Genomic DNA, 25,546 nt, shown 5'->3' with positions numbered 1-25,546 from the left:
GTTACAACCTGTCAATCTGAGAAGGATGCATTTATTCCCAATCTTTGCTTTCTGTCCAATAACCAATTCTCAATCCACAACAGTACATTATTTCCAGTTCTGTGTGCTCTAATCTTGTTAACCAAACTCAGATGCGGGACTGAAAGCCTCTGGAAATTCAAATGCACCACATCCACTGGTTCCCTCTTATTTACTCATGTGGTCACATCCTCAAAGTATACTAACATATTAGTCAAATGTCATTTTCCCTCCTTAAATCCATGTTGATGTTGCTAAATCCTATTCTTTTCTAGGTATTCAGTTACTACAATCCTCATTATAGATTCCAGCATTTGGCCTTCCTCTGCCATTAGGCCAACTGGTCATTAGTTCCCTGTTTGCACTCTCCCTTCTTTCTTAAATTGCTATCCTCCAATACACAGAAGCAATTCCAGAATCTACACAACCTTTTAAAATGCTAACTATCTCTAAAGCTGCCTGTTTCAAAACTCTGGGATGTGGGTCATCAGGCCCTTGGGATTTATCAGCTTTCAAGCACACCAACTTCTTTCATGCTGTTTTTAGACTAATAATTATTTCCTTCAGTTCTTCATTTTCACTAACTCCTCAAGAAAGATTGGGAGACTGGACCCGCACACTCTATATACTTGTGATAAAGGGAGGGCAACAAACGCTCATCGTTTGGTTCCTAAGATTGTGGATTGTCGTATGGAGATATTAAGCAGACTGGCCTAAATTTGGAGATTAGAAGAACAAAAGGAGAAATGTTCAAAATTCTTTTGGGGCATGACAGGGTAGCTATTGGGATGATGCTTTGTTTGCTGGGGTGTCTAGAACCAGGGGTCAATCTCAAAGTAAAGGGTTGACTGTACAGGACAAAGATGAGAGGAAATTTCTTTACCCAGAGGGAAGTGAATCTTTGTAATTCTTTACCTAATTACTGTATATTTAAAGCAGAGATAGATGCATTTTTGGACTTCAAGGGAATTGATGAATACGGGGTTCTTTCATGATCTTATTGAATGGCAGAATGGCCTCTTTCTGCTTCTATTTAATATGTTCAATATATTTAGATTTTCATCTCTTTAACCATAATGATAAGCTGTTAGATTAATGAGTCCTATAAACAAAGTAATATGCCAAGGCAACAATATTGGTTCAGTTTTTCTCCTAAGATTATCAACATGGTCAGTGAAATCTGCTTTTAAAAAAAATGTTTTGTGAAATAGTGGAATGACTGTGGAATGAAATCCAATAGTGGAATGACTGGTTTGGAGTTTGACTAATTATCTCGACATGTTATCAAAAAAATAGCTTACATACAAGGCTCTCCTCGTGAGCTGTGGCTCATCCCCTCTCAGAATCAGACATTTATACATTCAAGTCCCATTCTGGAGACTCGAGCTTAAAATCCCCTGTTCATTCTCTTCTCATGCAAACAACTTCCTGCTCACTTACAGGCACTGCATTTCAATTGCTTGTTCTCAGGAAAACCTTCATGCAGGGTCAAAGCCAGTTATCAGTTGAAGGGTTCAGATTGGAGCCCTTGGACAAGATGCATCAAGTTTATGTGAGCACCAGGATGTAAATGGATAATAAGTGGATAATAGGATGATTGGAAATGTTTATGGAAAGCGGAAAACCATAAATACTGTATAATTTGCTCAACAAATGATGAATGTTCAAGCTCTCTCAGCAATGTTTATTTAGTCACATAAAACAGGAAAATGCATTTGAAATCGATGCCCTTTCCTGGTGAGGTGAGTTAGTCAGGAAATAATGGAAATTTTTATATTGCAAGGATATTACATTTTTTTCTTGCTTTGCCTTTTGAGCATCATACCATCTGCAGCTGTGAGAGGTCAATAAGTGCTAAAGCCTTTGTCATATTGCTCCTTAACAGTTGATAGGAGTGCGTGAAACCAGCCTGGGGATCATTCTGCCTCTAATGTAACATTTTAGCTTGAACTGAAAGATTTTACAGAAGAGTATTGTTTAAGGAACTGAACAAAGAGAAAGACAAATAGAGCAAGCACAGAAACAGGATTAAACGGATGGTAAAAATAATTAGGAGAAATATAGAATGCCAAAATTGATCAAATGCTGCCATTCATACCCATGTCTGGAATTCAGCTCTTTTATTCAAACTTGCCCAGGACTTATTGAGGACGAGAGCCAAGAGGTCCTAGTGAAGCCCAAGTGCAGCACCTGTGAGTAGGTTGTTGGAGAGTCCATATAACACAGAACAGAACTGCACAGGAACAGGCCCTTTGGCTCACGATATTATATTGAACTGATTAAATGCCTACCTAAACTAATCCCTTCTGCCTACCCAGTGTCCATCTCCCTCCATTCTCTGCACATTCATGTGCCCATCTAAGAGCCTCTTAAATACCTCTATTGCACTTGCATCCACTACCACCCTGGCAATGCGTTCCAGGTGCCGCCCACTCTGTGTAAAATAAAACTTGTGCCACACATCCCCTTTAAACTTTCCCTCCCTCAAATGTATATCCTCTAGTATTGGACATTTTGACCCTAGGAAAAAGGTACCAGCTGTCAATTTTGTCTATGCCTCTCATAATCTGTAATCAGTAAATGCTGCCTACAGCTGGAAGAAAAATTCTGGAGAGGCTGTTTGCAAGTAAAGGGATATCTGGCAAGTGGGAGTCTTTTAAAAGTGAGATAGGAAGAGTTCAGGGCTAGCAATGTTCCCTAATCTTGCCAACCTCACCCTTCACTGCTAGAGTGACGGGCAAGGTTGGCAAGATTAGGGAACATTGGTTGACAAGGGATTTTGAGGGTCCGGTCAGGAAAAGGAAGGAGGCATATGTCAAGTGTAGATAGCTGGGATCAAGTGTGCACCTTGAAGAGTTTAAGGGATACAGGAGTACACTTAAGAAGGAAATTAAAAGGGCAAAAAGGGACCATGAGATATCCCTGGAAGATCAAATAAAAGAGAACCGTAAAAGGTTTTATAACTATATTAAGAGTAAAAGGGTAGCTAGGGAGAGAGTAGGTCCTGTTAAATTCCAATGTGGCAATCTGTATGTGGAGCCATGGGAAATGGATGAGGTCTTAAATGAATAATTCTCATCTGCTTTTATTGTGGAGAAGGACATGCAAGCTAGTGAGTTCAGGGAAGGGAACAGTGATATATTGGAGCATATCAACATAATGAAGGAGGAGGTGTTGGAGATCTTGAAATACATAAAGGCCAGGTATATCCCAGAATGTTATGGGAAGCATGATTTGTCTTAATTGGATTTGTCCATACTACTCTCACAATATATTCCAAGATGGAGGTGTACCAATTCATCAGCTGAGGGAGGACCTGAAGTGGTAGTCTTCCCTGTTTGACCATTTTATGGAATTTGGCATCAGTGTTGACAATCCCACTGCATACCACTGTGTTGTCACCAGGACTGTCTTTCCTGACAGTGGAATGGGACGCACCCAGAGATCATTACAAAGGGGTGTGGAATGTTGGCTGAAAGGTATGAGTCTATGCATACAACGATGTTAGGCTGTTCTTTGAGTATCTGGTTCAGTTCTCCCAATGTGGACACCGGCCTCCAGTTACCTCAGAGGACAACTTGGCCAGACTGACTGGGCTGTGAGTGATTTTGAGTATAAAAATAGGGAAGTCATGTTCCAGCTGTGTAAAACTTTGGTTAGGTCATATTTGGAGTATTGTGTGCAGTTCTAGTCACTGTATTACAGGAACGATGTGGTGACTTTGGAGAGGGTGCAGAAAAGGTTCACTAGGTTATTGCCTGAATTAGGAAGAGTTCAGGGCTAGCAATGTTCCCTTATCTTGCCAACCTTGCCCTTTACTGCTGGAGGGAGAGGTTGGACAAACTTGGATTGCTTTGGAGTGTTGGAGGCTGAGGGGTGACTTGATAGAAGAATATAAGATTAGGAGAGGCATGGATATGGTAGATAGTCAGTCATTTTCCCAGGATGGAAACGTTAAGTATAGAGGGCATAGTTTTAAGATGAGAGGGGGAAAGTTTAAAGGAGATTTACGAGGCAAGTTTTTTTGCACGGAGAGTAGCGGTTTCCTGGAACATGCTGCCAGGGGAAGTGGTGGAAACAGATATAACAGCAATGTTTTAGAGGCATTTAGACAGGCACATGAACAGGCAGGGATGGAGGGATATAGACCACATGTAGGCAGATGGGATTAGTATCATGGCATCATGGATCTCATCGTGGTTGGCATAGGCATTGTGGGCTGAAGGGCCTGTGCTGTAGTGTATTTATTCAGGTGGGTTAATCAAATAACTGCAGGTCAGGATCACATGTAAGGTAGTCCGGATATAGATATTAGTGGGCTCTTATGACATTCAGGTAATTTCATGGCCACCAACATCAAGGCTTCTTCTTTTTATATAAACCCCAGATTATTTAATGACCTGAATTTTCATCTACCATTGCTTTGGCAAGATTTGAGCGTGTGTCTCGGTAGCATTTGTCCAGCTCTCTGGATCACTAGTCTGATAACTTAACTATCTTGCTGCCATTCCTTTTGAATTGTAACATGATGCTGAAATAAGTCTATTCTTTTTAAAACATCAGTGAGTACTTAGAAAGAGTGTAGAGGTCAGCTTTAATGATTTTGTAATGACTGTTATCTTGATTGCTGTTAACCTTTGACCATGTTAGTAGTGGTCAGATGAAGGTTTCGAATGTAGGAATGAATTTAATTGTTCAGATAAAACTGTCCTGTTTCAGTGGACATCAAGTCTTTATTTACTGGCCCAGAAGGTAGAGTCTAAAAAAAGTCAAAGGAAAATTGCGACTCCATATTCTACCTACCTTTTAATAAATATTTTTGGTTGGTTTAAATTCTTACTGACTACACCAGACCATTGCCTGAATTGATCCAAATAGTCTTGAGTTAAGGAATAGAAATATCAGCCAGGATTTCCGCTCCTGGATATTAGTCATCAGTTCCTAGTGGAACATTCACTGTGAGTGTTCACTGCAATGATTAAATGATTTGATAAAGAAGGCAGAGAAAAAACTATTTCCTTTGGTTATAACCTTAAAATTAGAGTTAGGGTATGGACCTATTGCAGATAAATGGGACTAGTGTTTATGGACCAAAGGCTGGTTCTGTGCTGTTCTATGACTATGAGGTAGTTCATGTTCTTATCTCATTGGTGACTTCTGAAACACTCCTTCATTCAAATGGTGGCGAAAACTGGAGCTTCTTCCCCACCCCTCCCTCTTAAAAAAAAGCACCTGAGGCTAGAGGTGGGGGTGGGGGGGTGAGCTCAGTTGAAAATGTCATAACTAAGATTGATAGGTTTCTGTAGTAGAACCAAAACAAGTAAACGTTGCAAAGAAACAAGTCAGGTATGATCTAACCAAATTTCCAAACATTTTCAACGGGTTCATTGGCCTACTTCTGTTCTTAAAACTCTGTTGTAGTATATACAAAATCAGTCTGTTGACATTTGCTGTTAGGATCGCAAGTGATGACTTGCCACTTGGGCAAATGATCAGAGAGCAATTGAAATCGGAACATTGAAATATATCCCAGTTAAGTTAAAGTCTTCAGGGAGGAGCATTGAGAGAAACAATTATTAAACATCTTTCTGCAGTGCTTCAGTTTGTCTTGAAATTTTTTATGATAGCTCCTCACATTTTGACTTTTATACTGAAAACTTTGTTTTTCTTGACATTAAAGGAGTTGCTGCAGTGTTTTTGGATATATTAAACTAAATGATTGATGTCCCAAATCAGCTTTATGATCAATAAGTATCATGCATAGTATCAGCATTATCAAAAGCCAAAGTTTGGGGATTCAATGAACCAGACCCAACACGTTTGCCTTGGGAAAAGAGTACAGCATTTTGTTTTGGTGAAGAGAGGCACCTATTAAATGCTTTTGCCACAAGTGGCCCCTTTTCAGGAGAAAAATACAATTTTTGAAGCTGAACATAGAGCTGTCAGTTTCAGACTAGTTAGTGATTTCCTGATCTTGTGGACTTACTACTCCTTTGCATTAACAGAGAAGTTTACTTAACAACTTGTCGTATTAATTATGTTGGAAAAGAGGGAAAGAAAGGAAAAATTAAATCCATTCTGTAGTTGCCAGATTGGCAATATAATCTCTTACATAGTTTCAGAATCTTCTCTTTTTCATAATTAGTAGGTTTACATTCAGATTAGTTTATTGTCATATACACCAGAGTGCAATGAAATTCCTTGCTCATGTGAAGCTTGCATAAGAGCAGAGCAAACAGTATACATGGTAATTATGTAAACAGTATACATGGTAATAATAAATACAATGGCGAGTGTAAAAACAATGGAATGGTGGAAAGTATAGTAGTACAAACTGAAGTAGTGGAAAAAGAAAGGCTAATGTGACAATAACAGAAGAGGTAGAATTAAGGGTTTGTGAACTTGGCAGCACCACTGAGAAGGGGATGTGAAAGAGGTGTTTGGTTCAGAAGTCTGACAGCAGTGGGGAAGAAGCTGTTCTTGACTCTGGTCATCTGGGCTTTCAAGCTCCTTTTCTTTTCCTAGAAGGTAGAAGAGAGAAAAGCTGATGCTGTGAAAATGCATCAAACACGTGTAAAGCAAGGAAAGCTATTAATCTTTACAGGAGGCATTTAATGGTGATGGTGGATGAAGTGCCAATATTTCACCATACACCTCATATGTACGTGTAATGAGTACATGAAATGTGTACACCTCGTATGTACATGTAATGAGTACATATGTACATGAAATGCAGATGCTGGAAATCCAAAACAAAAATAGGCAGTCTTGGAAACAGTGAACAGTCAGGCAGCATCTTTGCAAAGAGAAACAAAATTAATGTTTACATTCAAAGTTTCTTTTTCCCCAGTTCTGACTTGAAACATTAACTCTGTTTCCCTTTCCACAGATGCTGCCTGACTTGCTGACTGTTCCCGGCATTTTCAGGTTTCCTTACACGTAATGAGTATTCTATTGGGATTTTCATGTCATTGTCAATCTAATGTCTATTCAGTAATCTACCTTGATGTGTGTTGATCATTCCCTGTCATCACCAGCTGTTTCTGTAGATGGATGATTTTTTTACCCCTGCAAAAATCTTAGTAGCTTCAATTGGAGTGCCTTTCTTCTCTTATCTCTTGCCCAATCTCCTGCAAACAAGATGTTTGATGATTGCTTTTACCTAGAAGCAGACCAGGGAGCTTGAACAATTGTGAGATCACAACTGGGTTTGCAAAAAAAAAGACAAGAGATTAGTGTTTTTTTATAGTGCAGTTCTGTGTTTCAGCAAGTAATTGTCTAATAGCAAATGTTGCATCACATAAAACAGTTCAGGTAGATCACATAATTCACTTTCCTTTCTAAAGTGAAACCATTGCAAAGAACAACTTCATCTCATTTGTTTTATAAGATTACTATTGCATTTTCTGAACAACAACTTGCATTCATTTAGTGCCTTCAGGATAGAGGTTTGCAGAGCAATAGCAATAGATGTCATAACCAAAAGAGGTGTGAACTAAATTGGATTCAAAGATCTCAGTTGGAGGATGAGGTGGAGATGGGAGTTTTGCAATGAATTTCAGGAAATGGAGTCACAAAGTTTTTGCTATCTACAACGTCCATTTCCTTCCCACTCTCTGAGGCCTAGACAGAATGTAACTGTAAACATTTCATTTGAAGCCAAGTTGAGCATCCAAATTCCAATTATATTCATCATTAGAATGCCTTGCTCTATTTTCTGTATATTACTTAGCTCCCCCCCCCCCCCTTTCCCATCTGATACAGAAACCTCTGTCACAACTTGATTGGCCACTTTCAATGCACTTTCTCCTGACCTCCCAATCTTCACTATCTGCAGTCCATCCGAAGATCTGATGCCTACATCCTATCCTATCCATGTAAAGTGCCATGTGTCCATCATCCTACCTTCACTGGCAAGTATTGGCTTCTGAGCCAGCAGAGTCAAATAAAAGATTCTAATTCTTGTCAGTCAATCAGTCAGTGACCTTCTCACGTTCCCTAATCCCACCCTTTCCCATCACTATGGCTATACCCCCAGTGAATTCTGATTTTCATCTAGTACAGGTTAGGGATGAATTATCACCAGAAAAAAACAGTCTGTACAGAGCCTTAGGATATTTTTGACAGTCTCATCAGGTAGGCTTAGTGTCGTCTGTCTGAAAGATGCCACTTCTGATAGTTCAGCATTCCCTCAATACCACATGAAATCGAAACTTATGCCTCCAGTTTAAACAAAAGTTGTCAGTAAGCAATAAAAAAGCAGAAAATGCTGGAAACACAGATCAGGCCACATTTGTGGAGAGAAAAACAGAGTCAACATTGTGGGTCGATGACCCCTCCTGAGGGAAGTTTTTGCAAAGAGATTGCAAGAAGTTACATTCTACAATAAGGAATGAGTCTCTGGGATAATAATCCTTGTACTAATCCTAGTGCACGCCCTAGATCAGGCAGGAAGAAAAAGATCTGAATTATCAATACATAACTGCAAGGAAGGATGTTGTGGAAGGAAAAGTTTCAGATTCTTAGGATATTCGATCTTATACCTAATGCCCCTCATGTAATTATGTCAGTAGGATTTAGGGGAAAATCTGCTCATTGGAGTAGAAATTTGTTCTCTGTAATAAAGGCAATGAAACAGAATTTCTAAAGCACAGTTCTATGCACATGCATTACCTGAGAATGCATTTCGCACATATATCAGAGGATGAATTTCTACCCATAATTGTCATAAAGGCCATCAGGATATTCTGGAGACTGTTATCCAAAGAAATGTTCTGTACACAAATGCACATTGTATTAAAAAAAAATTGAAGCAAGTGCCACTACATGGCACAACCCAGGCATGATTGAAAATCACAGATTAAAATTCCATATTTTGAGTTTGGCACAAGATGTTCAACACTTTGAAAGATTTACAGTTGAAATTTGGAATCAGTATGTTTTGTGATCGAGCGGTAGAGAGGGAGAACTTACTGAAGCTCAGAGTTCCCCATCCCAGCCTAAAGCCTGCTGGATCTTTTATTTAAGTAGGTTGGAATGTAATTACCAAATGCTGGAAGTTGAATGTTCCTGAACTATAGGTACTCACTAAAACTCACGTGTAGCATTGCCTGAATTCTTAAATCTGTATGCTGATCTGCAAATAGTCTTTTTAATAAAAAAGGCATGGAAAAAAGTTCAGGCTGGAGCTCACCCAGAAGCCTCTCAAATGTAAACAGGACGAAAATGGTGAAGTCTTCAAGTAGAAGTAACGTTTCTGGTGGTAGTAATGAGTTGGCTATCATGGTATAGATTTTCAGTGAGCTACCAAATAAATATCTGCATTCAACTGTCACCACAGGAAGCTGAAAAGCAACGAATATTGTGACATGTTGACTTATTAATTATCTATTGAGGGTATATCATGATGCGTTTATTAAACCATATTGTGATTATTGAATGGGGAGGTCAAAAGATGCAACGTATATAATCAATTCATTTATTTCGAGACAGTCTTTGAATTTAGGTCACCTGTTTCTGTGGAAGGGAAGCAAAATCTGAGAAAGAATCATCCATCTCTTTGCATTTGCAGAACCATACTGTGAAAGAACTGGAGACTCGTGTCCAGCAATTGACTGTGGAGGCTGAGAATAGTACCTTAGTGCGACAGAAACTGATTCAAGAAAAGGGAGAACTGGAGCAACGCTGTCAAGCGATTTGTCTGGAGTTGCAGGAGATAAAATTAAGGTACATAATGCCCAGAAAATAGTATGAAATGCCTCCTTGTTCTCTCCCTGCAACACAAGGACCAGCATAAAGAAGGAGGAAAGTGCATAGGATAGAAAGCAGGATCAGATGGATAAATTCCTGATGTTCCAATAATGCAAATCAAAAATTAACTTCTTTAAAAAGAATATTTTGGATAGACTTTTAGATTGAATAGGGCAGACAAACACAGTTGGCAGCATTTAGTCATATATATCTGTATATCAAGGGTGGACAGCAGGTCTTTTTGAACAGATGACTTCAAAAAAGGTTAATTGTATTCAGCAAGTCTTTGAATCCCCCGTTCTAATGAATGCCTTTGTGAAAAATGTTTCACCTCTGCATCCAAGAATATATGACGCCACATGCAGGAGAAGAAGCCTGTGAAGCATTGCAGCTGTATTACTGTAGGGTTTTTAATAGGAAAGTGTTTAGAGATTTATTGTGCTGTATATCTCTTGCATGTACGATCCGTTTAAAAGAAAGAAAAGGCAAAGGCAGCTCCATAAAAGGGAATAAGATCTGAAAATCCTAAACCAGACTAACTAGGATTGATAATGCAAGCATGAGAACCTAATCAGTTGAGCGCATGCTCCTTTATTAACAATCACAGAAAACTGAGCCCCGTTTTACCCCAGCTGCATTGCAACCAGTTAGTAACTAGACTGCTAAGGTCCATGTGCAGGGTACTTTATGTCCATTCCCTCTGGGTTTGACTGTAGTCTTGAATGAAAATGATCAGGTTTCCGTGCATCCTGATGCACATTGTGCCAACTAATCTCTGGTCTGTGCAGTATTTAGTCTAAGCCAGTATGCACATGCTTTTGAAGCTCGAAAGGTTGAACTGACTGGAAAATTTCGTGGCTGTGGAAAATATTTGAATGGTCATGAGGTGGAGGTCTGCTTATAATGAGGCTGGGCAGAGCTTCAGCTGTATAGTGCCTGTTCGGAAGAGCTCCTAGTAAATAGCCTCTGCCGATGTTATTTGCACCCATTTGACCTGAGTAATATTTTCCCCCATTCTTATTTAATACCTATCATGTTGTTGCATTAAAGTTTGGAAGTTTATGGTTTCAGCTTCAATGTTTGTGCATAATTAACTGATCATAGCTGATGGAGTAGCAGATCCCTCACATCAAGATGTATAATGTCCATGATTTTCACCGAGCGACAACTCCTAGAAAAGTGCAGGAACAGTTTCAACTATAATACATGGCTTTATTCAACCTTGCAAAAGTCTTTGGCTCTGTCAAATGAGAACAATTGTGGAGTATCCTCCTCACATTTTTCTGCCCTCAGAAACTCCTCTCCATTCTATGCCTGTGGCAGGGTGACATGCAAGCCATAATTCTGACAAATATATCATCAAGTCCAAGTTCAGATTGGTGTCAAGCAAGGGTATGTCATCACTCTCGCCATCTTTCTAGTTTTAGTTTGGTACCTCACCTCCAACAAACTTCCCACTGGAGTAAACTAATCTACAGGATGAATGTGAAAGTATTTGGCCTTCGTCACCTCCACTCCGGAACCAAGGTCAATCCAACCTCTGTTGTTAAGCTACAATCTGCATGCAATGCTTGTTCATGTTCAGACTTGGAGACTAAACTCAAATCTGTTATCAAAGCATCAAAATCAATGGTAGGGCAGCACGTGGAGGCATTTACAGCAAACTCCTAAAATTCTGCTCCATATGTGGCAAGGGATGTGGAGACAAAGGTAATTTTATTGCAGCTATATTGCGGTTATATAGTGTTAAATATTTATGATGCTGCTGTGTTAAGGCTGAAGAGTGTGTTTGAGTATGTGTAGGATAGCTGTGGAATATTATAATACTGGAGGAACTCAGCAGGTCAAGCAGCATCTGTGGGGGAAAAGAATTGTCAATGTTTAAGGTTGAGACGTGCATCAGGACTGAAAGTGGAGAGGGAAGATAGCTGGTACAAAGTGGAGGGGGGAGTGGTGAGACAGAGGTGATTGGTGAACTGCAGATGTGGGGGTGTGGAATGACGGACTGGGTAGGGGAAGGGAAGGGGTGGAGTTGGGAAACAGGCAGGTGGATGATAGGTGGAGGCAGACAAAAACAAAGGCAGATCAAAAGTCTCTTGCACCTCGAGGGTATACACAGTAGATAGAAACTCTTCCTATTGGCAAGAGGGTAGAGAACAAGGGACGTAATGAAGAGATGATAGGGAAAAGAACTCAAACTAATGTAAGAAGGGGTTAGGATCTGAAATGGCCAATCAGGAGGTGTAGTGGAGGCAAATTTAATTGTAGCATTGAAAATGGAGTTGGATAAATATCTGAAAGGAAGCATTTTCGGGGCTAAAGAAATAGGATGGGGGAGTGTGACATTACATGGCAGGTTAAAAGACCTCCTTCCATGCTTTAACCATTCCATGGATAAATATAACAGGGGAAGTCAGCAACTACTACAAAAGAAGGGAGGGATTAGTGATCGCAGTTGGTGAAGTTGTAAATGGTGCTGGGAAGGAGTTGGGTGATGCTCAGACCTTGGGAATGGTGGTGATCAAGTGAGGAGCAGGAGGGTGATCTGCCACAGGGAGGCAAAGACTTAGGAAGAGTGCTATTGCTTAACTTGACCCTTGAGTTGTGCAGGAAAAGGCACTTAACCTATGGAGCTGAAATTCCTGCCTCATATTCCTAGGTTTTCTGACTCCTGGAAAATCTGTACAGCAGCAGTACATTTTAAATAAGTTTCCAGTTTCACTGTGGAAGCCTGGGTTAAATGTAAATTAGATGCCCATCTATCCTTGCCAGGCACTGAAATACCCCAGCATCCATCAATGTAAACAAAAACCATGTGCACATTTCTCATATTTTACTCTTTAACTGCCTGACAGCAATTGAGTTAATATCTAGGCCCTTAATCTGCTAATTTTGTTATTAGAATGGTCCCCAAGTGCCTCTTCTGTAAATTCTGAAAAGTAGTGTTTCTCCTTTCCTTCCCTTTATCCACAAGTATTGTTGAAACATTGTTACTTTGCTAATTTCAAGCTTTTGCCTACCATTTCAAGAGCAAGTTTAAAGAAACTAAAGTTGTTTAAAGTCTATGCTTGAATCATTTTAAAGCTAAAGCTTGGAATATTGATTTGGTTATTACAAAAAGGGAACCTGATAACGACTGGACAATTAAATTGGCGCCCAGAGAGCTTAATAACATGAGAAACATAGTTTTAATTTATCCTTCAACATTCTTTTGAAAGATGGCTGCATTTTTTCATTCTGGTGCAAAAATGTGATTGGATTCCTCAAACACAGAAATAATGTGGCTTGATATGGATTTGCACATTCAGTCTTTGATCACTTATGATTTTGATTTGCTTTAAAACTGTGTTTAAATATTTGCTAGAGGCTAGTTATAATGTGCTTCAAAATTAGCATTTGGCAAATAACATGTTTAGTTTTGAATATTTTGCATGAATAAGTGAGCAAGCTGTCATAAAAATGCATGTTTTAAAGGAATTCTGAAGGAAAAATGCAAAATAACGAAAACAGGCTCTGAAATAATGTTAATAAAAGCTGAATATTTTCCTTTACCATAGCCTTGTGAAATATAGAGCATCATTTACTTATCACTAAACCAGTGCAGATTAAAATCTTGTAATCTGAAAACAATGACAACATTTCTACCAAGTGATTACATTTTTATCAGGGGCTTAATTTTTAATGCTAACAGAAGTTTGTGTACTACTGAGATGGATTGTTGCATGTATATATATTTGTGATAAAAATCTGATCATATTATACCATAAGCAATGCCAGCTGTGAAGCTGAAATCTAATCTCTTTTTACAAGAATGTCATTCACTGAGTCATTATTTATGATCCCTTATTATATTCATCTGATGCATACATGCCATTAAATAGCTTAACAGTCTGTAATATAAACATCATTTAAGATGCTAATGATTTGCATGATAGGTTATTGTTTCGATTATATGATCTATAGTAATGATGTCTTCATAGTCCAGGTGTTATCCTTAGGGTTTGGTAAACCATGTGTTACGTTGTGTAAACATTTACTGCTTTACTAAATATCCTTTGCAACGGTTTAATGATGTCATCTGGCCCCCAAAATGCAAAACAAGTTTTTAATAGCTGACTGCTTAGGAATGAAGGTCTTGCTGGTTGCTAACACCTATTGGCAATCAAATATTATTTCATCTTTAACAGTGATCCAGAGAGAAATGTTTAAAGCCCAACATTAATTAAGGATACATTTGCTGTCAAAATGGACCCTGAAGAAAGCTGGAATCGTTATAATAAAATAAAAATGCTTTTCTTTTCCTCATAGATACAACTCTCTTCAGAAGGAAAAGCAGCAAATGTTGGAGGATCATGAGAAAACCGGAAGGCAAATGCAAATTAAACATGACTCAGAGTTGAACAATATAAAGCACGAGCATGCACTCTCAGCAGCCAAGGTATATGAAGGCTACCAACCTGACCATCATATTTGTATATTGACCCTTGCCTCCAGGAAGTGATGACCATTCCTCTTTCTCCACTCACTCCCAAACAACTTGACAATTTTCTTTTCCACATCACAGGGAAAGCATGAAAGGCTTTGTGGTGCAGAGTGCCAGGCTCAATCTACATTGTCGATGCCTTGGGCCTCATCCACTATAATAGCCAGTCCTCAAACAAAACGTTCTGTAGGCTCTCTGCACACTCCCAGTTTGATGTGCTCTTCAGACACCAAGCAATCTTTAGGCCACAGTTTTTAATGTTTAAAAATCTCTGACTTCACTTTCTATATTGTAATTGTATCACTGGAATATTTTATTTGCTGAAATCTTTACAGCTACTTCACAACACCCTAATTATCCTTTACAATAAAGTTTTTATCTATTAGCATTTATTGCATTCAGTTTTGCTGTATTCTGAGTTTAAGAATTGTGCAGAAGTATTCTGTAAATTCTGAGTATTAATCTCACTGTTATTTTCCATTTCTGCCCTCATAAAACAGGCAGCTGCTGTTATTGAAGAACTGGAGCAGAATGTCAGCCAACTGAAGAAAGAGCTGCAGGCAAATGAGCATCAGAAACAGCAACAGTTAAGGGTGGGTTTATAGAAGGCTAGATGAAGATCACACACATGAATTGATAAATGTTTCATTAAAGTCCAATGAACTCATATAAAACTTATTAGCATTTGCTAAAGATCTCAGAGTCATAGAGTTGTACAGCACAGAAATGGGCTCTTTGGCCCAAAGCATCCATGCTGACCAAGTTGTCTACCTGAGTTAGTCCCATTTGCCTGCATTTGGCCTGTGTCCCCCTAAATTTTCCTATCCATGTACCTGTCCAAATGTCTATTAAATGTTGTAATTGTACCAACAAACAATCTGCTGGAGGAACTCGGCGGGTTGAGCAGCATCTATAGGAGGAAAGGTATTGTCAATGTTTTGGGTCAAAACCCTGCATCAGGACTGAGGGGAGATGGCCAGTATAAAGAAGAGAGGGAGAGTGGTTGAACAGGAGTCCGAGGTGATCGGTGGACAGATGAGGGGTGAAGGTTGATGGGCAGGTTGAGCCAGGTAGGGAGGGAGAGGAGTGGAGTTGGGAGACAGCGGCAGGTGGATGATAGATGGAGGCAGACAAAAAAAAAGTAGAGGCAGATGGAGTGAGGTGTGGGGAGGGGAGGGCGAAAGTGGAAACAGCTGCTGGAGGGTGATAAGCAGGAACACAAAGGCTACCAGTGCTGGAATCCGATAAGTAAGGAATGTGATAATGGGAACCAGTTGGGGGGAGGGGGTGGCAGATGGAAACGGAACCAGATAGGGAAGTGGGAGGAAACCCTGTGGGTGAACTGTGTGTGTCGTGGGTGGATGGAACCAAGAGGGGGAGGGGCATGAAGATGGGTGATGGGGGTAATTGTACCCACCTCTACCACTTCCTCTAGCAACTTGTTCCACATACCCACCACTGTCTGTGTGAAAAACCTGCCTCTCAGGTCCCCTTTAAGCCCCCACTCACCTTAAACCTATGCCCTCTAGTTTTAGACTCTCCTACCCTGGGAAAAAGATTGTGACAATCCATCTTATCTATGCCCCTCGTGATTTTACAATCACCCCTCAGCCTCCTTCACTCCAGGGTAAACAGTTCAAGCCAGTCCAGTCTCTCCTTATAACTTAAGTCCTCCAGTCCTGGCAATATTGTTGAGAATCTTTTCTGCATCCTCTAGCTTAATCACATCCTTCCTATGACTTGATCTTACCAGGGTCCCTGCAGTTTCTTCACCTTCTTCCCAAAATGCCCTAGGATACACTTGACGAGGCCCCGGAGATTTATCCACCTTTATGCACCTCAACACTGCCAACACCTTCTCTTTCATAATATCGATTTTTTTTCAGGATATCATTCACTGTAAATGCAGATGAAAAGTATTCATTTTAAGACCTCACCCATCTCCTGTAGCTCCATACAAAGACAACCTCACTCTTCCTTGAGGGGACCAATTCTCTCCCTGGTTGTCCTTTTGCTCTTATTATACTTGGAGGATCTCTTAGTATTCTGCTTTATCTTATCTGACAAGGGTGCCTTATGTCCCTTTTTGCCCTCCTGATTTCCTCCTTAATTGTACTCCTATATCCCTTATAGTCCTCAAGGGATTCACTTGATCCCAACTCCCTATACGTGACATATGCCTCCCTTTTCCTGACCAGGGCCTCAATATCCCTCGTCATCATGGTTGACCCTTGGCCTTCACTCTAACAATAACATGTTGGCTCTGAACTCTCCCAATCTCACTTTCAAAAGCTTCCCACTTGCCTGACATCCCTCTTCCTGCTAAGTTCTGAATCCAAGAAAAATATCTACTGAAATTAGTTGATTTTATTTAGTTAGTTCCTCTTCCAGTTTCATTGGAGATGATGCCATGGTGTAGAAGTCAAATACTGTGTGGAAGGTACTGTATCTACAGTATGCACCATTAGTTCTATTTGGATTAAGTTGTTGAGTAAGCCATTAAATGAAGCCCTGTAAATTGTGTATATTTCAACCACATTTTGGTGTGACATCTGTTGGAAAACTGGAAATGCAATTCAGCCATACTATAGGCTAAGCTGTTCATTTTTGAGAAGTAAATGAATAGGGGGAGCTTTGAGAATAAAGTTGTAAATCCCAATTTGAATTTACATAATGTATTTTTCTTCGAAGTCCAAAGCAATGCAAGGGTGAGCTGGATTAAGCATTTAATAAGCATTCTATGAAAATGCTGCATTCTGATTGAAACTACAAAACTGTGCTGAATTTTTTAAGTATAATCTACAAGGTTAAATCTCTTACTATTATATTTGTTTTTGTTGATTTTAATATTGTGACAAGTTTTCAATATTTTTGCTTTATTTTGTGTTTAATTGTGTTCAAATTTATTTATTTCTTTACATGCTAAAAGGCTGGCTTACTTGAACATGTTAGGAAAGATCGCAGTGGATAAATGGCTTTCTAGATTTTGCAAAATGTAGCCTGCAATGCTGCAACTTTAAGAGCATAAACAATGAATGCCTGAGAAACAACCGAAAGTAGATTAGAAATATCAACATTGGAATTATGGAAGTTCTTTTTACCTGGCCAATGGTAAGGCCTTTGATCAGTATTCAACTATCACTGCTGAGAAGTGCAGTTGTCTGGTTCTTGGATGAGGATAGGATAAGATATCGTTTTCAGTCACACATACATCAAAACACATGGTGAAATGCATCTTTTGCGTAGAGTGTTCTGGGGGCAGCCCGCAAGTGTTGCCACGCTGCCAGTGCCAACATAGCATGCCCACAACTTCCTAACCCATACGTCTTTGGAATGTGGGAGGAAACCAGAGCACCTACAGGAAACCCACGCAGCCACGGGGAAAACGTACAAAATCCTTACAGACAGTGGCAGGAATTGAACCCTGGTCACTGGCGCTGTAATGGCATTATGCTAACTGCTACACTACTGTGCCTGCCCACAGTAAGACCCAGCTTCGAAGGACACCATGTTAAGCAGCTTGCTGTTAGTCACTAACAATCTGCTCAAGGGACTCAGTGGATTGAACAGCATCTGTGGGAGATGAGGAATTGTCCACGTTTCGGGTCAAAACCCTGCATCAGGATGAGTTTTGTCCTGATGCAGGGTTTTGACCCAAAACATGGACAATTCCTTTCCTCCCACAAATGCTGCTCGACCCATCGAGTTTCTCCAACAGATAGTTTGTTGCTCCAGATTTCAGCATCTGTAGTCTCTTGTGTCTGTCTGTGCTGTTTGTCAATGCTAAGTTCACATAAAAATCACCCTTGGATGACACTTGGGAAATCTGATGAATTAATGTCTGCCAAAAATAGGTAGAGTAAGCAAAATAATTGTGGACAAATGTGTGTTGATGAGACATTATTATTTTTTAAAGAACCTATCTTCTGCAATAATGGGATTTTATTTCATCATTTTTGATATGTATTTTACATTTATGGTAACTATGGGATTACCATGTTTACCATCCACAAATGTGTCACAGAAGCTTGCCAATGCACCTTTGACATTGCCCAAATAAAAAAGCATGATTTCTATCTCAAACCTTTGTACTTTTCAGGTTGGACCAGAAGGCCACTGGTAAAGTTGGTAAACCAGCACTTCTCTCTAAGTGACATGCTAGCTCATAGTGGCACTGGTATGTGCAATTACGTCAAACAGCATTGCAATCTACAGGACTGAAGATGGGAAAAGGGGAAGCTCTATATAGGAGGGAAAAGCAGAACAGTGATAGGTGGACAAAAGAGGGGAGGTGGGATGAGCACAAGGTGGTGATAGGTAGATGCACCACCTTGTGCCCACCCCACCTCCCCTCTTGTCCACCTATCACTGCTCTGCTTTTCCCTCCTATATATTTGACTTTCCCTTTTCCTATCTTCAGTCCTGAAGAAGGGTCCTGACCCAAAACGTTGATCACCTGCTTTTCTCCATGGGTGCTGCCTGGCCTGCTGAGTTCCTCCAGCATTATAGTGTTTTTCATCTAGATTCCAGCATCTGCAGTCCTTTGTTTCTGTGGAATAGCACTCTCTTCCCAACCACTCTCCGGCAATATCCTCAGCCACATCCCACTCTTCCACAATCATCAACCCAATTCTTTCACTGTATTTCCCAACCTCTGCCCCTACCATGGCCAGAACTACCTCCCAGGCCTAATGCAGGGCAGAGTATCATGCCTAGGGGTTACTTAGAGGGCCAGGCTAAGAGTTGCCGAGTCAAATTTGGCCTGTAGGTCATAGTTTCATTGTTGTTGACCTCGAACGCAGAAGTCAACATGAACAAGAGAAGGTCATTACCTGGAAATTTCCCTCAGGTCACATCATCCTTACTTGCAATACTTATATTATCACAGTCAAAATCTTGGCATTACCACAACTTTAAGGGAGTACATTCACCATGAGGGTTGCTGCAGTTCAAGAAAGTGACTCATTTGCAGTTAGGGATGAGCAGTGTTGAGCCTTGACCCTGCTCTCATCCCATGTGAATTAAAATGTGCAACAATCAGCTTGCCTAACCCAATGCCATAAAAATGTTGTGGGTCTGACATGATAGACAAATTCCTATGAATTTTCTGTGTGCTTAGCCTATATTTGTTACAGTTGTATTCACCTTCCAGTGATAACATTGTTAATACCTGAGAATCACAGAACAGTAATTGCAAAGAAGGTGCTATTTCTAGTCTTGAGTCTATGCCAACTCTCTGTAAGAGCAGTCCAGTGAGTCCCATTCCCTCGTCCTTTAGCAGCAGCTCTGTATTTTTTCTTCCTTTCAAGTACTAATCTACCTTCCTTTTGAAACCTGTCTCCATCACCCTATCAAGGGGTGCAGTCCATATGCTTAAAAATCATGGCATATAGAAAATTGTCACATCGTATTAGGTTTTTGCCAGTCACCTTAAATCTGTTCCTCTGATGCTCAACCATCAATGGGATCAGTTTCTATCTATCTGAGTCAGTGCATAATGGAAGAAATTCTTCAAAGAATGCAACTATGACTGTTGAAAAGAAGTTGAAAAGGCCATATGTCAAATGAGAAACAAGGCTTTGGGAGTAGACACTACCCTTGCTAAAGCTTGGCAGAGAGGGACTTCGGACACAAAGTTACAACTTCCTCACCCGCATCTGCGAAGAGGAAGACATGCCAAGGGTCCTCGGAGACAGCATAATTGTGACTTTCTTCAAGAAAGGAAACAAATCCAATTATGGTAACTGCAGAAGGGGCTTCCTCTGCCTGCATAGAGAGTCATCACAAAGATTTCCTCAACCAGTGGTTGAAGGGTTGATTCCTTAATCGTGCTTTAGATTCCAGCTATCTCATGGCATGTTGGACGTGGCCTTCATGAGAGGTGACTGCAAGAAAACTATCATGAGCAGCATCACCCACAAACATGCTTATTGGCCTCATAAAAGTATTTGACTCTGTCAATCAAGAGGACTTTGGAGCATCCTTCTCAAATTTGGCTAGCCTCAGAAATGTATCTCCATCCTATCTCTGTTAACATGCATGCCATAATTTCAACCAGTGGATGCATAACTCTCAGTCTCAGTGCAGACTGATATCAAGGAAGGCTGTGTCGACACTCCAGTCCTTTTCTCAGTCCATCATGTGGCAATGCTGCACTTCACCTCCAACTTGCTGCTTGCTGGAGTGGAGCTCATCTCCAGGAGAAAGAGAACTGTTCTGCATACATTGCCCCCACCCTAAGGTCACTCTGTCCTCAGTCATTGAACTGAAGTATGCAGGTCATGCTTTTGCATACGTATTTGTACATGTAGAGGCCAGGTTCCTAGTTACTGTTGATTTGTTCACTGAGTGAATGGCCCTCAATGAACATTTGAATAACAAAGATCCCCTACCACCCTGCCACCACTGCACAGGAACGCACACTAACTCCAAATGAGACCCTGGTAAACATGGATCCCTTCCCATATCTTGTCTCAGGAGTCACCCCTCAGTGAAGGCAGGAGTTAATAATGAAATTCACCATTTCCCTTCAGTATACTAGCACAACCTTTGGCCATCTGAGGAAAAAGGGTGTTGAAGAGCAAGTACCTAAAGGCCAGCACAAAACTCATTCCACTGGACAGTAGTGATGTCCATACTTCTACATTTTTCTGGGACTTTGATTATAAGCATTTCAAAGTACTGGCAAAGGTACCACCAATGTTGTCTGTGCAAAATCTTACAAACCCACTGGCAGGACAAGTGAACCAATGTCAGTGTCCTCTCCCAAGCCAATATTCCCAGCATCAATCCCCTAATTATACTCAGCTGCCTCACTCACATACCCAGCACCAAAATCTTGAAATAGATACTCTATTCTGAGCTCTGTCATTATCAAGAGATATCTGGGGGACAGAGGAAACAAAGTGCGTTCTCAACCAAATATTGGTTCAACCAAAGTAGAAATCAGTTAAAATGTCAAGAGAAAGGGGAAGTGGGGGGAAGTAAGATATGAAAACAAAAAAGGCAAGGGGATTCTGAATTTAAATAAAATTAGACAGTAATGAAGGTGAGATCAGTAGGAAGTGTGATTTTAAAAGAGCAAGAAAAATCTAGATAAGATGAGCCAGGATCAAGAGGAATGAATGTGAAAGCTTAAAGCATTTCATACTATTGGAGGGGTTGGAAGTATTGACAATTTATGTAAGGATATGATAACAATGCAAGACGTAGTTTGGTTTTGAACAGGACTTGGATTCTGTGACTTCTGGTTATAGCATTTTAAATATATATGTGGATAATAGTTTTTAAACTGCCATTCAGACTGCTGTACACATCAATACACAAGTTGAATGAGGCCAGAAGATTTGCTTGAGATGGTATTTGAAATGGAACAAATAATTGATATAAGAGTTGGAAAACATTTGAAAAATAGTAACCAGAGTTGCTTAGGTTCATTGTAAAAAAGATAAAGGGCAAAGTTCAATGAACTTCATAATGCAACAAATAGTGATCCTGCAAAGTCAGCAAACGAGTCATTGGATCACCAGTGGAAACCTTTTAAGTTATGAGTTGAAATGAGTGAAAGATAAATATTTTCCTTTTAAAGTTAAGAATAAATCAGTCAGAGATTTTTCTGGACAGATAAAGGGGTTAAAATTAGAGTAAATTTTAAAAGGAAGGCACATGATTATCTATAGAAGATGTGAAGGACAGGGGGGCAAAATGTGGATGGGTCTAAAGAAAGAGTATGGATAAAAAAGCTAATGATAATATAAAAAGGAATAGTGGCTTTTATGAGTCTCAAAGGATCATGGCTATGGAGGGAGTAATGTAGTTGCAGCTGAAGTATGAAGTAACTATGAAACTGACTTTCAGAAATGCTAGAGGAAGTGAGAATACATGTGTAACTGGAGGAGAATATTGAGCAGTTAGAAGAAATAACCACAGAGAGCTGTTGGTTCTGGAAAAAGTGAGAACTTAAACCATAAAATTCACTGGGGTTCAAATAGCATTTTTCTCAAGTGTTGACAAAGGTTGATGGTGATAGCAGAGATTCTGATAATTTTTTTACTCTCCTTGGGGAAGCAAGCATATAGAAGAGATGCCAAGAAGAGAGCCAATGAACTAGATACATGTAGACTGATTAGTAAAATCAGAATCGGCTTGGAATCAGGATACACAGCATTTAATATGTTATTTTTGTGTAAAATCACATGATATGGATGAAGAGAATGTGGTAGATTTATTTCATGGTTTTTGGAATATAATCAGTGAGGTATACATAATATCCTGGCCTATCTGATCCAGGTGCTGGACAGCTTCAGAGTGACCATTAACTGGGTTCCCTGGCAGAATCTTTTGCTGATAAACAGCATGGAAACACAAGTACAGTTGACGTATCTATCATAATCTTTGCAAACCTGAATTACCTCTGTACGATCACAAGCACATTTTTCCTTTTTAGTATCTGAGTGTGTTATTACTATCTCTTTTTATCCCACCTAGGCCTTTTTTTCCTGTTTCAGCTTTTTTTTTGTCAGTTATTTATCTGATTACACTTGTGTGAAGAACCTTGGGATATTTTTCAAGGTTGAAGACTGTAATTAAATGCAAGATATGCTGTTGCTGTCATCAGAAAAGAGGCATTGCCTCTTCCCAATTGAAGAGGAAAAAAAATTCTCCTGTTTTTGAGCACCTTATGAAAGCAATGAAGGAAGATCAGGAGTTGCACTCCCATGAGCAGCTAGCACCTGCTCTAGAGAAGTCAGGGTAGAATGTTGGGCACGGGAGTGTACATGACAACTTTTATTCTCAACTGAGACAAAGACACAATCCATAAATTTCTTAAAGGTACCTCTTAGTTTAATAACTGTTTAAAAGACAAGTGAACCTGTGAATCGAATTTGTAATTTGAGATCATTTCTTTCTTTACACTATTTAATGCCTTTAGCTTGTTAATTTTTGTGTATTTTTCTCAGAATCAAGCAGGAACATTTGAAGAAGAGAAACTGCATCTGGAGTGCCTTCATGAAAGGAAGGTAATGAAGGAAATGCCTGTTATAACTAGTGACAACATGCGAACTACTGATGGGACATCAAAAGTTATATAAGCAGAAATTGTTGTAACAAAAGATTTATATTTTAAAAATTGTAGGTAGAGGAGTTTTTGCAATATTTAACAAAGAATGAACATGCTGTGATTGATTTGTAGTTTTTAGTTAATGGATATTTAATTCATTGAGTTTTAATGGATCTACCAAAAGAAAGAAGATTAAAATCCCTGGGATCTGATATTGTAGCATAAATTCCCCATGGCTTGACATAGAACCTCACAGCACAGGAACAGGCACTTTTGCCCACCATGTCTGTGCTGACCATGATGCCAGTCTAACTCATCCCAACTTCCTGCATATGGTCCGTATCCCTCTATTCCCTGCCTGTTCATGTGTCTGTCTAAATGCCTCTTAAACGTTGCCTTGGCAATGCGTTCCAGGCACCTTCCACACTGTGTAAAACACTTGCCTCGCAAATCTCCTTTAAACTTCCCCCCTCTCACGTTAAACATATGCCCTTTAGTTTTTGACAATTCCAATAGACGTCGACTATCTACCCCATCTATGCCTCTCATAATTTTATATACTTCTACCAGGTCGCCCCTCAGCTTTCGATGCTTTAGAGAAAACAATCCAAGTTTGTTCAAACTCTCCTTATAGTTAATGCACTCCAGGCCAGGCAACATCCTGGTATATCACTTCTGCACCCTCCCAAAGTCTCCACATCTGGGTTATGACCCCAGTGGGTTCATTGAAAAATTACATAATTGTTTCAGATTTGAGAGTCCACTTGCCTTGTAAAATCTCTTGACATCTGTCCCAGCAATAATTCCCTTCACAATTTTCACGCTGGTTTGAATCTAAAGTTCAGGAAAAAAAAATATTGGTCATGAAGTTAAGGAGGATATTCACTAGAGTTTGCAGGATGGCTGATTTGTTGGCTAGGCCAGCATTTATTGTTCTAACTATTGTTCTTGCTAGACCATTTCAGAGGCCAATTAAAAATAACCAACTGCTCTGTATCTGGAGCTGCTTATAGGCTTGACGGGATAACAGTGGCAGATTTCTACCCTTGAAGAACAATATTGAACCAGATGGATATTTATGACAATCCAGCCAGTTCATTGTCACCAGTCACTTACTAAATTCTACATTTGTATAACTAATTTTAATTCCCAGATAAATCATGCCTCAGGCCACTGCAGAACTAGAATGAATCACCCACTGAGACACAGCTAGCAGCATTGATCTTTTTACTGTATAGGCATTTCAGCAGGCAGAGTGTAGAACATAGCACACATTCCCTAGCCCATACTGATACTGTGCTGAACTTTGCATGAAGAATGATGTCATTTGATGCGCAATGGTGACTTGTGCTGGGTGCTCAGTTGAATTTCTGCTGTAAAATGTGTTGCACTTAGGAAAAAGTCCATTTTTAATTGCATAGGAACAACCCAATACAAATTTCAAGGCCAATCTGTGGGTGAAATCTTTGCCAATCTGTGATGTTTATTGGAAAACTTGAACATGCATCTTATTTCTGTTTGTGGGATTTTGCTGTACAAAGTGGTACTCCTATTTGCTTAGTTAATTAATCAATTCAATCATTTGCTGTTTATAAGTGTTTTGAGATGTGTCTCTACCACTGGTTAATTGTTCATGATATTTGCTACACCTGATTGGTCAGGAGAAATATAATAGAGAACTCCTTGCCTTAGTTTGAGGTAGTACGATGGGATCTTTTACATCCACGTAGTTGGGGAGGGAAGACCTTAGTTTAACATTTCAGCCATACTGTAGCACTCCTTCAGTATTGTACTGGAATGTCAGCCTAAACTTTTTACGCTTTGGAGAAGAACTTAAATTTTGAACGTGCTTTGTCCTTTGCACAATGAACATAAACAGCCCCAACAGGAACAAGCAGTGCGCACACAGGGAAAAATAGTAATTCAGAATGGATGATCTAATTTTCATCCTAGAGATTTGTAGGACTGATAAATATTATATTAGCACTGACCTTATCCCTAATCTTTGTATTCTGATCATTACACATTGAACTGATTGAGATTCTGAGATTGTCTGTAAATAACAATCATCCAGTTAATTGCACTGTTAATTTATTTTCTAAATAGGTGGAAGGTTCAATAAGTTCAACTATGTACGGCACCCAAGAAAACTAAGCAGGGTGAACATCATCACCGAAAAACCTTTGCCCAACCTTTAATCATTTGCTTCTACAAACACTACACAATGATGTTAG

At 39.7% G+C, this 25,546-nt stretch overlaps 1 protein-coding gene across 5 annotated transcripts in view; it reads left to right on the top strand.

Annotated features, from left to right (window-relative positions):
* cep112 (centrosomal protein 112) overlaps positions 1-25,546 on the top strand; it is a 408,417-nt gene that overhangs the window by 160,602 nt on the left and 222,269 nt on the right. For all 5 annotated transcript variants that reach the window (XM_052032681.1, XM_052032683.1, XM_052032682.1 and 2 more), the window contains 4 exons: positions 9,590-9,744; positions 14,077-14,206; positions 14,752-14,844; positions 23,212-23,271. In XM_052032681.1, the coding sequence (XP_051888641.1) occupies positions 9,590-9,744; positions 14,077-14,206; positions 14,752-14,844; positions 23,212-23,271 (438 nt within the window). The remainder of the gene's footprint in view (positions 1-9,589; positions 9,745-14,076; positions 14,207-14,751; positions 14,845-23,211; positions 23,272-25,546) is intronic.

This window comes from Pristis pectinata, chromosome 18, assembly GCF_009764475.1.
Source record: "Pristis pectinata isolate sPriPec2 chromosome 18, sPriPec2.1.pri, whole genome shotgun sequence".
In the NCBI taxonomy this organism is placed as follows: Eukaryota; Metazoa; Chordata; class Chondrichthyes; order Rhinopristiformes; family Pristidae; genus Pristis; species Pristis pectinata.
This window is presented reverse-complemented; position numbering and strand designations above follow the sequence as displayed.